The following is a 14,293-nucleotide window of genomic DNA, read 5'->3' on the forward strand; positions in this document are numbered from 1 at the left end:
AAAATTACTTCTATGGCCTAGGCATCAGTAACAGAGGGTATTCTTTCAGAATCTCCCCCCTCCCCCTGTAAAATAGGAAAAAAACATTTTTATTTGACCTACATTCAAGAAGACTAATTTGATAGTAATGTCACTTCCTTTTTTCTATTTTCTAATTGTCTAGGACTTACAAAATTGGTATATTTTACCTTCATATAATATACCAAGTAATACATTTTTCTCCTTAGAATGTGTTAAAGAAACAATTGTTTTACCTTTTGTATTCCTTCTGTATTGACATAAACTCTTTTAAACAGTGATTTTAAAACTTTGACAAGAAACATTGCAAATCCTCGAATGGCTCCCATGCTCAGATTGTGGGACATTTCCTGCATTACTTCTTCTGCTTGCTTCCATACCTCTTCAATGGGTAATCCACTTTCTGAACAAACCTGGAATAAAAAAAGATTGACCCACTATAACATTAAATTGTAGAAGTTAAGACATCATAGCCAAATATAACAAGAATGTGTCCATAGTACACGGATGCCCCACTTGCACTGTAGTTTTCTATGTTCAGTGGACGGTGTAATTGGGGTTAAACTCTATTTCGACAGTAGAATTACTAGAAAGATAATATCATAAGAAACATGTGTACTAAATTTCAAGTTGATTGGACTTCAACTTCATCAAAAACTACCTTGTCCAAAAACTTTAACTTGAACAAACGAACGCACAGACTGAAAAACATAATGCCCCATAGCATGTAAGTGGGGCATAAAAAGACGGAACAAACAAATATCAATCCTGGATTATTATCCATAAACTATATATCTGGTTTTTATATTGATTTGGCCTAAGAAAGTCCGTTTCATCTTCACATGTTCATTCATATTTGAATTGTACGGCCTTTTGCCTTGCAATTGCATTTTAATAAACAGTGAAATGCTTGAAAAGGGTAAATTTTGCACTTTAAATGGCTACCCAGCATGTGGCAGTTCTGTTTGACTCCAATCTTAATTGACTAGAATTACCAGCTGAATGTTGATGGAACTCTCTAAGCACACTGACTTCCACCACTTATAAAAACAGATTGCCACGATATAACCAAAACTACTGAATTTTGCGTAACAGTAACACAAACACTTCAATCAATTACACTAAAACAGAAACATACCTTTTCAACGGCATATTTGACACGATCACTGTGCATAACATGTTTTCTGATCTCATCGGGAGTTCTTGGTTTGTTGTATTTGTACTTTGGTTCTTCTCTCGTCCTGAATGACCAAACAACATCACTTGAATGTCTTCTGTCCTCCAAAATATCTTCGTAAATGTCTTTCTGTCGAGCAGACACTAGCCTTGGATTATCTGTAATTACAAGGAGAAAATATTAACACTCAAAGAAAAAAATTGGTCCATCTCAATATACATGATATTATACATGTAGTATATGTCAAGTGATGGACTATACTCGAATTGAGGTATAATCTATCGATTAATGGTTATTCCTGACCTGTTTACATTGCCATGTTTAATCTGTCATGTTCTTACAATATTTTGTACATAAGTTTCTAGGAGTCTTTAAAGATACTGCATACTAACAACCCTAGCTTGGATCCCAGGCCATGATAATATATCCAGGAACAAAATAGCAGACCAGTTTGTGAAAGAGGCTGCAAAGAAGGCCTCATTACTTAATGACCAATTTAATATAATAACAATGTCAGATGTAAGAAGTGCAATCAAGATGTCTACAACACTGAAATGGCTAAGAAGATCATCATCTTGATGGCCAATCTGTTGGGAGGGTTATTCAACTTGACGCACCTGAAATGTAACCTCAAATACATGTAGGAAGAATATTGTCAGAACTAGACATCATTGAGATGGGTACCGTGCCATTTCTGTAGGCCCACTGTGAATAATGTGTGGTAAAGATATTGTATCTTTACAATAGGACATAGGGTTGTCAACTGAAACCAAAGTTTTTGACCTTGACCTTTGACCTAGGAATTTGTACATACATTATGACATACCCTCTTGTGTTGGTTAATATACATGTCAAGTATAAACTTTGAAATCCTAATGGTTCTCAAGATATAGAGCACACATGATCTTTGCCATAGGATGTATAGGTTTGTCAACTGAAACTAAATTTTTTGACCTTGACCTTTGACCTAGGAAGTTGTACATAAAAATAGAACGCTCCATTGTTCTCGTGATATTAGCTACTACTCATGATGATTGACAGGAATGAATGAATGCTGATGCTCCAGGAAGGACAGTTGTAATTAAGCCATTTAAATAAAGTTACATTTCTTTATTCGGTCGATGTCAACAATGTTTTCTTGTTAAAAGATAAATATAGATCTTTAATATAACAAAGTGTGTGGTTTTTTTTAAAAGTTCTCCTTCGAAATGACACAAGATAAAATAATTGCTAAATATTAAAATAACATTCAAACCATCATTTCCAACTTTTTTGTTACATTCGAAATATTCATGTACCAAGTTTTTCCTGACTGATATACGTGTGTTATTTTGCCTTTCTCATTTTGTGTATCGGTAGTGTAGTTTGTTAAAATATGTGTATGCAGTACAAACAAATTTTGGTGATTCCTTCTTTATTTTTCAACATCCTGTGTTTATTTCCCAACAATAAAATATTCATGTACCAAGTATTTACAATTCTTCAATATAAGTATTTGCGGTTCTCGTTTGGAGTTTATTTGTGTATTTTGTAAAGTTATTTAAAAGACTTGTGTTTAGTTTTTCTGTCGGTGATTCTTTATACCGGATTCATATTTTGAAATAATTGCTACTGGACATTTGCTTGTTTGAAGTTTCACTTTATTTTTTGCACTTCGCTAAACATTACAAAGATCAAAATGTAAGATGACTTTACACATTTAATTCATTTATAAAACAACATTTATAAACATGAATAATTGAGATACATAATATTTAAAACATTTTATAAAGTCACATTATATTCATCAATGTTTTTTTAAAACTTTCTGTGCTGGCTGGACTGGTCTACAAAGGTACTGGTTTATTTTTTCCACAACCATAGCATGGTAGGCAGACTCTGTATTAACTGACGGAAATAGGGGGCCACGACGTATCTTTTGATGATCCCTTTCCTACTGTCGTCCAGTGGTCTCTAGCTTTACCACCGCCCCTGTAAGAATAGTATACACAAAACTGGTCTGCTGTGAAGAGCTCTGGGTAGAAATGTTTGAGTAATAATACACCAAAGGCACCTGGGTTATTGCCACTGCATGACAGTCTGCTCAGATCGTCCTCGGAAAGACACACAGACTCTGGTAGGTCATTGAACAGATGCACTGGAAGAATTCTGCGATGTAATGTTGGTGTCAGTGGCTGTGGTAGTGGTGAGTCTGGGAGTTGTGTAGTTGTTGGGGACAGTGGTTAATCAGGCAATACTGGATGAAATCTAGGTGTAGTAGGAGTTGATGGCATTGGTGGCAGAACCAGAGTTAGCGGTAGTGGCGTAACATGTTGTGACTTGGAGACCAGTTCTTTTATCATGTTGCCTTGGGCAGTGATCATTCGTTCCATTTCAGCTAGTCTTGTGTTGGAGATCGTAACCTGCTTTTCCATGGCTTATAATGAATGCTGAATGGAAAATGCAGTAGGCTCCTTGTCTGTTGGCGTTGTCTGGGTTGTTGCTGATGTTGATGTTGGCGGTGTTGGTGGCCGACATATTGGCGATGGTGGAGTTGGAGCAGAGAAAGATGTAGAGAGACTGATGGCGATCTGTATGTGTAAGGGTCGTCGATACCGTCCCTGATGCTGAGCATCACAGCCTCCTGTCTGCCTTTCTTTGGTTTACTATCATTGCGACCAATTCTTTTTCTTATCAGAAATGGCGAATTTGTTAGGGATTCAGGTGATTCAGGTGTTGAAGGCAATGAAGGTGGTGTTTGAGTACTAGAAAGCTCTGTTTCTCTGCTCTTCATTGTTAGGTAGTCTCCAGTGTCTAGAACCTCTGCTGTTTCAGGAGTATCTGAGCTGCTGCCATACGTCACTGGATAGCGCTCGCCGATACGGACACGGCCTTCTATGTTTACTTTGACTCTGGGACATGCATATAATGTGCCATCATCATATCTGACAAGAAAGTGACTGAACTCTCGAGTTGCAGCTCTAGTAGCCATTTTGAGTATACTGATTTATAAAATTTTAAGTCATATTTATATCATATTTCTAGATTTATAAAAAAAACAACTCAGTATAGTAAACACTGTTTGAAGTCTTAAAACAATAAATACAAGAAAAACATACTTTGAAGTTAAACTAAATATGAGCACTTTTCAGGGCTTTTAACAAAGATATGGCTTGTTATAATACGCTTTGATCATTTGTTATAATTAAATTATCATTCATTTAGCTCTATTTAAATTATTAATTGATTAATTATGCAAATTATAGTTTGATAATCTTTAATTAATTTAAATAGTAGAATCACTGTCTAATGAATGATATTGTTTTAGAGCTTATCTGTAATTTATCATGTAAATGTATAATTTAAAATGCAAAATATTTTTTTATAACTTGATATTTTCTCCAAATTAAAGATATTTTTTAATCAATTAGAAGAAACCTAATGCACATTTATTCATTCATTCTTATCGGATGTATTAAATATTATTTTATTACTTATATATCTTTAACCTTGGTGAGTTATTTTATTACATATTAAATATTACATATTAAATAAATTAAGCTTTTATTTTTCCCACGAATGAGTTGACATGCATGTATACTAGATTGGTCAAATGATATCGATAACAGGTGCGACCTAGACAGAATGGCCCCACGTCGATATTTCATCCAATACACGTCATGGCTAGTGTTCATTTAAAAAGCATCTTGCAATTTTCTAACCATTATAGTTTTAAATTGACTATGCCAAAGTTCAAACTTACACATCACAATTATTGCTTTATACAGACAGAGCTGGCCTGATCATGCCATCGTCAGAAAGATAGCTGAACGAGGCATAAATGTTACATGGAGTAATGTTAAGCATGTTATAAAAAAGTACCAATCCGGCAAAATAGGTTACGAGAATTTATTGAAGAAAGACCAGAAACTACCAACTTTAAAACTAATTACCAATAATGACGTAAAATTTGTAAAAAAATGTGCTTTCAGAAAAACCAACCCAGACATCTACTGATATCTGCCGTCTTTTGTCCAAAAAGGGTACACAGGTCAGTAAGTCAACAGTACATAAAGTTATTGGTGCAGCTGGTTACACCGCAACATCGCCAAGATATGGACAGATGGTACGTGATGCTAACAAAGTAAAAAGGGTCGCGTTCGCTAAAGAGAACATTGCCAACAATGACAACTTCGACAATATCATCTTCACTGATGAATGTTCTGTTCAGCTTCATGACAATAAGATCGTCATCTACCACAAAAGAGATTCAGTCGCACCAGTATTACCTAAACCTAAGCACCCGTTGAAGGTACACGTTTGGGCTGGAATAAGTCGTCGAGGAACGACGAGTATCCTAGTATTCGAGAATATTATGCATCAGCATTTTACATTAACTCTGTTTTGGTGTTCGGCCTGATTCCATTCATTAACTGGGTGTACCCTGATACTCATCGCTTTCAACAAGACAACGACCCTAAACATACTTCAAATGCAACTAAAGACTTTATGAAGCAGCATAGTATAAACTGGTGGGATAATTGGCCAGCAGAAAGTCCCGATTTTAATCCAATTGAGATGGTTTGGAGCATGATGAAGTCAAGATTGTCTAAAAAAGAGCCAAGGACAAAAGAAGATCTAATTAATGGCATAAAGTCAATTTGGAGAGAAGATATGACAACTGCAATATGCAATTATTTCATCGACCACATCTTCAAAGTCATGCCAATAGCGGTTGTGATAGGTGGACGAGCTACCGGAGATCTACCCCAAAAGATTTTTCCATAGAGATCAAGCAGAAAGTCCCTCCACTATTTTGATACCAAATTAACGACGCCAGAGTACCAGCTAAAAGTTACCAGCTTGAAGCTGATATGAAGATGATTGATAGTCAACATCTATTTAAAACAGCTCTTTTAAGGGCTACAAATATTATGCGAAAAGAGTCTAAAATTGTTGTCATCATTAACAAATCAAACTAAGGTTTCTTCCAACTTCATATTACCTTTGCCCCTTTTCTCTCACTCATCCTCACGCTAATTTACTTTGGTAATTTAAAACAATTTCCCAGTAGAAATTTAAAATGATTTTTTTTCTCAATAAAATAAAATCATCACTTCATTTGTTTCAAACATTTAATTTTCATCTTTTAACGAAAACAAAAAACTGTTTTTAAAATGTTAATTACTGTCGTGTTAAATTCTTGTCTAAATATTAACTGAAAAAAAGACTTTTTTATAACACCTTCCCTAATTTTAGCCTAATCTATTTCTGTCTAATATTCGATTAAATTAAACATCTATTATCAGTTGTCAAATGAAATTAAATTGATCACATTACCAGAAACAAAAAGAGCACACAAGTCATAAATCTCAAACAATAAAACAAATTAATTAATGAAACACGGGTTGATTGTACTATAAATAATGATGGGAATTCAAACAAACCAATTTACTTTGTAGTAATTTCAAGAATCAATTGATTAGAAAATTTTAAAAATGAGGTGATCATTACATAATAAAGTCGGTAATCAGTCGTAATTATCTAAATAAAAAACAGTTTGAATTATTTGCAGCAAAAACTTTTGATCATATCAAAGTTAAGTTGATCTGTTCATGGATTTTATACTACATGTATATATCCTTCCGTGATTCGTTTTACTTGTACGCTTTTTAAAAGGTCTTGTCGAGATAAAATATTTTCAATTAATACAAACAACTGACATTTTTATTAGAAAAAAATCATATCTCGAGGTTAAATATTTCTTTAAAGCTGCGTCCGAAAACTATATATAAGTTATATATATAATTGGTATTGAACATTTATTTAAACATGAGTGAGATTACATCATGTCACCAAAATGAAAAAAAATAAAACTTTCCGACTTCAATTTTAAGAAAACATCACGGTAGCACAAGCTCTAAGAGGCGCGAAAATGTATAAATACATGTAACTGTAAACAGAAATGAACTGTTTATAAGGGGTCAATTGTTTGATTTGCGGATATTGACTGACAGGTAATATCAGTTGAGGCACTAGAGGTGAGCGTGGTATTGTTGAATAAATGAATGAACTACAGGAAAATGAATAATAAAGTAAAAAAATCTGAAATAAACTACTTGAAATTTTTTCATTTCGAATTTATCAAATATTTTATATAAAGAAAAAACTACATTGCTTTAAAATGTAATTTTACGATCAGGTGGACAAATTACAATTTTTTTAAAAAAAGTCTTCAAGTAAATATTTTTTTACTTATTGTGACAATACATTTTTACATGTACATGTATCATCACTTTTAATTAAATCTGCATACAGGTAAAATTTCAATCAGCTACAAATTGATTTACGACCTTCCATCAGGTATTACACAGATGATATCAAACCAGGTGCTAATTACGTTCAGGTAACTGCCCGACAGTCCGGCCTCTTGCTGGAATCCGACATATCTAGTCATAAGTCAGACTACGTACTGTACATGTAGGAAGTTGTACAAATATTATGACACCCTCTGGTGTTGGTTAATATATACATTTTTGTATGTCAAGTATAAAGTATGAAACTATCACAGTTCTCTAGGTATAAAGCGGACACAATTTGTTACGGACGGACAGACAGACTGATCACTTTATGGCTGGCCCTATTAAAAACATCCCATAAGTGGGCAAATAAAAATGTTAACTTATCAAAGTTATCTTTTGAAATTACATACATCCATGATTTGGCGTAAATCAATACGACCATTTTGGACCAAGAAGTCTTTTTAACTTTTTTGGATTCGAGCGTCACTGATGAGTCTTTTGCAGACGAAACGTGCCTCTGGCGTAAATACAAAATTTTATCCTGGTATCTATGATGAGTTTATTTCACACTGGTCTAACTTGTCTTTAACTGGTCTTGATTGTCTTTTAATTGTTCTGAGCAGTCGTGATTTTCACTTGTGATAACTGTCAAATGTTATGTCATGATGTACTACATCAGGAATTATTTAAATGCATTCAAATGGTGTTTAATGATGAATATATACTTTAATTTCACTCAATACCTCTTAAGTCTGTAAAACCTCACAAACATGCCACATTTTATGAGGAAAGTGGGCTTTGAGGAGGATAGGAATACCCTTTACCGTCAGGCGTTACCGTTATTTTTGGAAAAAAATTAACGTGATTCGTCAAAATCAGTCAATTTTTTTATCGTCTTAAAGAAAGTGTACATTTTATCGTCATGCACCAAAAAATACTGTAAACGTCATTTGGCAAGATTTTTTAACGTTACTCGTCATGAAGGTACCCCCATTACGACCCTCTTTGAGACAACTCATGTCAGCTTGTGTTTTGATAATCAGGAATTTCATTTCATAATAAACATTATACATTTAATTCCAAGCTGTTAAATTATATAACAACAACCAAAATTTAATAATATGATTAAATAAGTTGATTAGTTAATAATCAACCAATAATCACACAATCAAAGGAATTTAATATATTAATTAGCATGGTAATTAAGAAATTACATTCATATTTTGGTCTAAGTTTTCATTAAAATCTAGTATAAAATTCAAGTTATTCAACTTTTTTTACCAAAAAAAAATCATAAAACATTCGTATTTTGAATATATTTTTAATACACCTTATCGCTATTTATCCGCCATTACTGGACATAACACAAGTTCCCGTAAAATTTTGACGTCATAATAGAAAATATCTGACGCCACAATGGAAAAGTGATTGTTGTATGACGTCAAAAGTTCGAGCGGGACAGATTCTCGGGTCAAGCGGGAATAGCGATAAGGTGTATGGTACGAGTTCTATTTGGTACGACTTCCCAGTGGTACGAGTTTACGTTGGTACGAGTTAACTTTTTTAGTACGAGTTTACGTGGTACGAGTTTACAATGGTACGAGTTAACTTGCTTCCCTACATCAGTACATCATCTACATAATGAGTACATGTAACTTGTAACTTATTGTATGATTAAAGATTAAATAAGAGAGAAATTTGATGAATGTGAAGTACAGAATTTTCTTTTGATACCTTGTTTAATCCACGAATTCCTTGACTGGTCTGACATATTTGAGCTTAATGGTCTTGCACCCTTCAGTACGAATTCCAAAGTTCTGCAAATGTTGTTGGTGTTTTTTCTGGTTTATCAGTAAATAAACTTTCAGCATATCACTAGGACAAACAGTAAACCGGAATACAGTTTTACCGGTGGCGTGATCGATCAGGGTTAATATTTTACTTATTTTTGTAAATCCAAATGCTTGACATTTAAAACACTATCAATACTAAGATGAAGTCATAGCCATTTACGACTTTATAAAATAAAATTAATAAAATAATATTTACTAAATATACTATGCATGTCATTCCTCTATGTTTTAAACATAATTGTAGCATGGAAATAATTTTGATCAAAAGTTAGAAATTGATTAATGTGGTACCAAGTTATGTCGTAAAATGAAATTCGTCTGCACCTGAGCAGGTGCTTCAAAAACTTCATGAGAAAATGGCCTTTTATTACACTAAACCAGACATAAAAAGAATCCTGCTACTCTTTGGGATAATTTATATCACAATGGACATCACATCCTGTAAACTTTCAAAGAAAAAAGAAAATGTAAATGAAAACTGTTAAACATTTGCCAGAGGCAGAGTATACTATATACCGAGTACTGTACCAGAGACATATGTACTATTTATATGTATTTATATGTCTACTGACTGTTCTTTGAACAGGGACTTTCAATACTTATTTAGTATAGAAAGTCCTTGCTTTGAACTAATTCTTCTCTGTTTCATGCACACTTAATTAAGTTATAACACCTTATCGCAATTTGTCCGCCATTACTGGACATCACAACAGTTCCCGTAAAATTTTGACGTCATAATAGAAAATATCTGATGCCACAATAGAAAAGTGATTGTTGTATGTCGTTAAAAGTTCAAGCGAGACAGATTTTCAAATAGCGATAAAATTAAGGTGTATGCCCTTATCCGTTATCGTCAGACGTCAAACTGTCATTTTTCTACTACTTTGAGTGTGATCGCCAAATAGTTATTTTAAACTTCATCGTGATCTGTCAGAGGTCTCACATAATTATCCGTTACCGTTTTTAGCTCACCTGGCCCAAAGGGCCAAGTGAGCTTTTCTCATCACTTGTCGTACGTCGTCGTTAACTTTTACAAAAATCTTCTCCTCTGAAACTACTTGGCCAAAGTAAACCAAACTTAGCCACAATCATCATTGGGGTATGTAGTTTAAAAAATGTGTCCGGTGACCCGGTCAACCAACCAAGATGGCCACCATGGCTAAAAATAGAACAATGGGGTAAAATGTAGATTTTGGCTTATATCTCTGAAACCAAAGCATTTAGAGCAAATCTGACATGGGATAAAATTGTTTATCAGGTCAAGATCTATCTGCCCTGAAATTTTCAGATGAATCTGACAACCCGTTGTTGGGTTGCTGCCCCTGAATTGGTAATTTTAAGGAAATTTTGCCGTTTTTGGTTATTATCTTGAATATTATTATAGATAGAGATAAACTGTAAACAGCAATAATGTTCAGCAAAGAAAGATCTACAAATAAGTCAACTTGACCAAAATGGTCAGTTGACCCCTAAAGGAGTTATTGCCCTTTATAGTCAATTTTTAACCATTTTACGTAAATTTTTGTAATCTTTTACAAAAATCTTCTCCTCTGAAACTACTGAGACAAATTTAACCAAACTTGTCCACAATCATCATTAGGGTATCTAGTTTAAAAAATGTGTCCGATGACCCCGCCCACGAAACAAGATGGCCGACATGGCTAAAAAATAGTTCATAGGGAAAAAGGCAGTTTTTGGCTCATATCTTTGAAACCAAAGCCTTTAGAGCAAATCTGACAAGGATAAAATTGTTCATTAGGTCAAGATCTATCTGCCCTGAAATTTTCAGACCAATCAGGCAACACGTTGTTGGGTTGCTGCCCCTGAATTGGTAATTTTAAGAAAATTTTTCAGCTTTTGGTTATTATCTTGAATATTATTATAGATAGAGATAAACCACTTAACAGCAATAATGTACAGCAAAGTAAGATCTACAAATAAGTCAACATGACCAAAATTATCAATTGACCCCTTAAGGAGTTATTGCCCTTTATAGTCAATTTTTTACAATTTTCATAAATTTTGTAAATTTTTGTAAATTTTTACAAAATATTTTCCACTGTAACTACTGGGCCAAGTTCATTATAGATAGAGATAATTGTAAGCAGCAAGAATGTTCAGTAAAGTAAGATCTACAAACACATCACCATCACCAAAACACAATTTTGCCATGAATCCATCTGTGTCCTTTGTTTAATATGCACATAGACCAAGGTGAGCGACACAGGCTCTTTAGAGCCTCTAGTTTTTTGTTGTTGAAAAATTTAACAGGATTCATCAAAATAAGTTATAAAGAAAATGTACATTTTATTGTCATGCACCTAAAATTACTCTTAACGCATTTGGATTTTTTTTACTATTATTAGTCATGAAGGTACCCTCATTTAGACCTTCAACTATGCTATTCCCTATTGAGAGACTTCACTTATATACAAAAAACACCTGCTATTGCTATTTAATTCAATTGCACTCAGTAATTCGCTTGAAATTGTATGCTCCTTAATGACTTTAAGAAGAAATCCAGAAAATCTTGATAATCTGAAAAAGGATAATTATCGACAGTGAACCTTCATGTTGTTTCTTCCGTGTTGTTGCTGGTACTATCAAAATCAACCCAACTGTTTATAATTCATTTAGCAGGAAAACCCTGAGGCATACATTTAAAAAGCTGTTTGCCCATCATTAATATGAGGCAGGTGTTACCTGTGAAAGGGAACGAAGTCTGTATCAATTATTTTTTTTTCATTCTAACATATTTTAATGTTAAAAAAGAAACGGAAATACCATAACGATTCCGATGTTGGTCCTGTTGTTAGGAATACTCAAAGTCTCATGACAAACGAGACTGGAAGAAAGAAAGAGATTTCTGCGCAAATGCGGGAAAATAAAAAAGTTAGAAAAAAAAGTTAACGATTTTGAGTTCAGTAGTGCATTGGAAATTATATATATTTTTTTTATTGATTTTTCTACTATTATAGGGGACTTCATCATATCTGTCAACCTCTAAAAGCAAAAATTGAATCAAGAATAATCCTGTCATTAAGTGAACAAAGGTTTTTTAGATTTGCAGTTCAGAAGTTTCAAGGTCATATTGTTGTAGCTTGGGGTCTCTTTTTTGATATCTATAGTAAAAGTTGATACCATACTAATTTGAAGGTATACACAAAAAACAATGTATAGATCAATCAATTTTTAACTGAATTACCGAAGGAAAAATTGGTTATTGATTTGGGGATGTACAGCAGGCAGGCAACAGGGTGGAGGGGTGGCTTCCAAACAGTGTCTGTTCATTAATATGAAAATGCTATGATGAAATCTTTTCAAATTTAGATATGTTGTTTCTTTTGACTAAATGAAGGTCAAGTTTGATTTTCACAATTTTAGCTTTTATTATCCTTGAGTTTAAGAATATTTAAGAAGCGATAAGTGATTCTTAGATTGATTTTGTCATTTCTGAACGCTAGAAAGATTCATTTATTTTTTTATTTGATCCTGTTTGGAGGTTCAGATTTGCAAATATCATTTCCATGCAGATAAATCCGGTTGGATCTCACTCTGACAGCCTCTTGTTAGCTGTAATTTCATGACATGTTCACACATTTACAATTCTTGATAAATTTATATGAAATTTAAGTCAAAGGTTTATATCAGCAATGTCTTAGACAAATTTGAAAACCAGTTCCAAATAACTATTTTTTTATAGGAGTCATGCATCTTTGAAATAAAATTAATTGGAAAATTGCATTGTTAGCACTCTCAAGCTTGCACATTTTTTGTATGATTGTTCTTTAAATTTATATTGAAAGTTTAAATCAGAAATGTCTCGACTGATTCGAAAATCAGTGCAGATCAACTTTTCAAAAGCCTTGCACATCTTGAAAATATCAATGATATAGAAAATTGCATTGTAAGCCTTTTTACACCTACATAGTAGAGCTCAATCTGGGTACATATTTTAAAGCTATATCATACTACAAAAAATGTCTCCCTTTGAAAAATTTACTGGCATTTGATATAACAGCTGTGTAAATTTTTTCATGAGTTTTGGTGATGGTAAAAGTATTGAAATTTTACAAAATTATATTCAGCAGTACTTTGCTAATATGTCTGAAATTTTTTAAATTGCACTTTCAAATAATAAATGAAGCATTAAATTTTTCAAGGGGAGATAATTCTTTAGAGTCAAAATGTACCCAGATTGAGCTATATTAGCTCAACTACATATGTATCGATCAGTTTAAAAATCACAGCAACATATGATATGAGATCTCAAAGGTTATTGGTGCATGCTTGTGTTATTTATCATCATATTTTTTGTTCATCAGATATACAAATTAGTGATATTAAACAAAACCTACATTTTTTGTACCCATTGATGGGTTAATGCATTTGTTTTATTTACAGATATGGATTTGCCTTTGTATCTATGTATGAACATGTTAGTGCCTGTGAAATGATGCAAGGGAGACTTTTCTTGAAATTCCTTTGTAAAAAAGATTAATATGTATATTTTTGTCTGCAATAACTTTTCAAAGTACCTCAATATTTTTTATATTCTGTAGAATGTCCAAAGTTTCTTGGAAGATGAATTGAAGGAAGCAGAAACTAAAGGTAGTAAATGTACTCTGAAGAAGATAAATGTGAAAAGTGTTAACCAAATTCGATGGACCAAAACTGTAAGTACATGTTGCCTCTTTATTGAAAAAATTTAAAGAAAACATCATACAAATATCATCATTAATTAACACGAAGTGATTTTCACTGTACAATTCTGAGCGACATAATTTGTCAAAATAGTGTCTCCTTTCATCTGTAAACATAGTTTAACAGATGAAAGGAGACACTATTTTGATGGATAAAAAGAAAAATATTTTGTAAACTTCATGATTGGTCATAGATCAAACTGCTAAGTCCTGTAAACATTCTATTTTGGCTGAATCTCATTACAGGTCTTTATAATTGTT

General features: G+C 33.0%; 2 protein-coding genes across 18 annotated transcripts in view; one reads left to right on the forward strand and one right to left on the reverse strand.

Moving 5' to 3' along the window:
- Positions 1-9,338, reverse strand: part of LOC127699116 (dihydroxyacetone phosphate acyltransferase-like) — a 226,750-nt gene extending 217,412 nt beyond the window's left edge. For all 3 annotated transcript variants that reach the window (XR_007981089.1, XR_007981090.1, XM_052202857.1), the window contains exons 1-3: positions 9,211-9,338; positions 1,157-1,353; positions 255-431 (exon numbers count right to left, since the gene is read on the reverse strand). Coding sequence is in view for 1 of the 3 variants with exons in the window: in XM_052202857.1 (XP_052058817.1) it covers positions 255-431; positions 1,157-1,353; positions 9,211-9,247 (411 nt within the window). In the remaining 2 variants the exon portion in view is untranslated. The remainder of the gene's footprint in view (positions 1-254; positions 432-1,156; positions 1,354-9,210) is intronic.
- Positions 9,339-9,658: 320 nt separating this feature from the next.
- LOC127699106 (uncharacterized) overlaps positions 9,659-14,293 on the forward strand; it is a 197,993-nt gene continuing 193,358 nt past the window's right edge. For all 15 annotated transcript variants that reach the window (XR_007981082.1, XR_007981077.1, XR_007981083.1 and 12 more), the window contains exons 1-2: positions 9,659-9,796; positions 13,892-14,005. Coding sequence is in view for 1 of the 15 variants with exons in the window: in XM_052202845.1 (XP_052058805.1) it covers positions 9,686-9,796; positions 13,892-14,005 (225 nt within the window). In the remaining 14 variants the exon portion in view is untranslated. The remainder of the gene's footprint in view (positions 9,797-13,891; positions 14,006-14,293) is intronic.

This window comes from Mytilus californianus, unplaced genomic scaffold (genome assembly GCF_021869535.1).
Source record: "Mytilus californianus isolate M0D057914Y unplaced genomic scaffold, xbMytCali1.0.p SCAF_4, whole genome shotgun sequence".
NCBI lineage: Eukaryota > Metazoa > Mollusca > Bivalvia > Mytilida > Mytilidae > Mytilus > Mytilus californianus.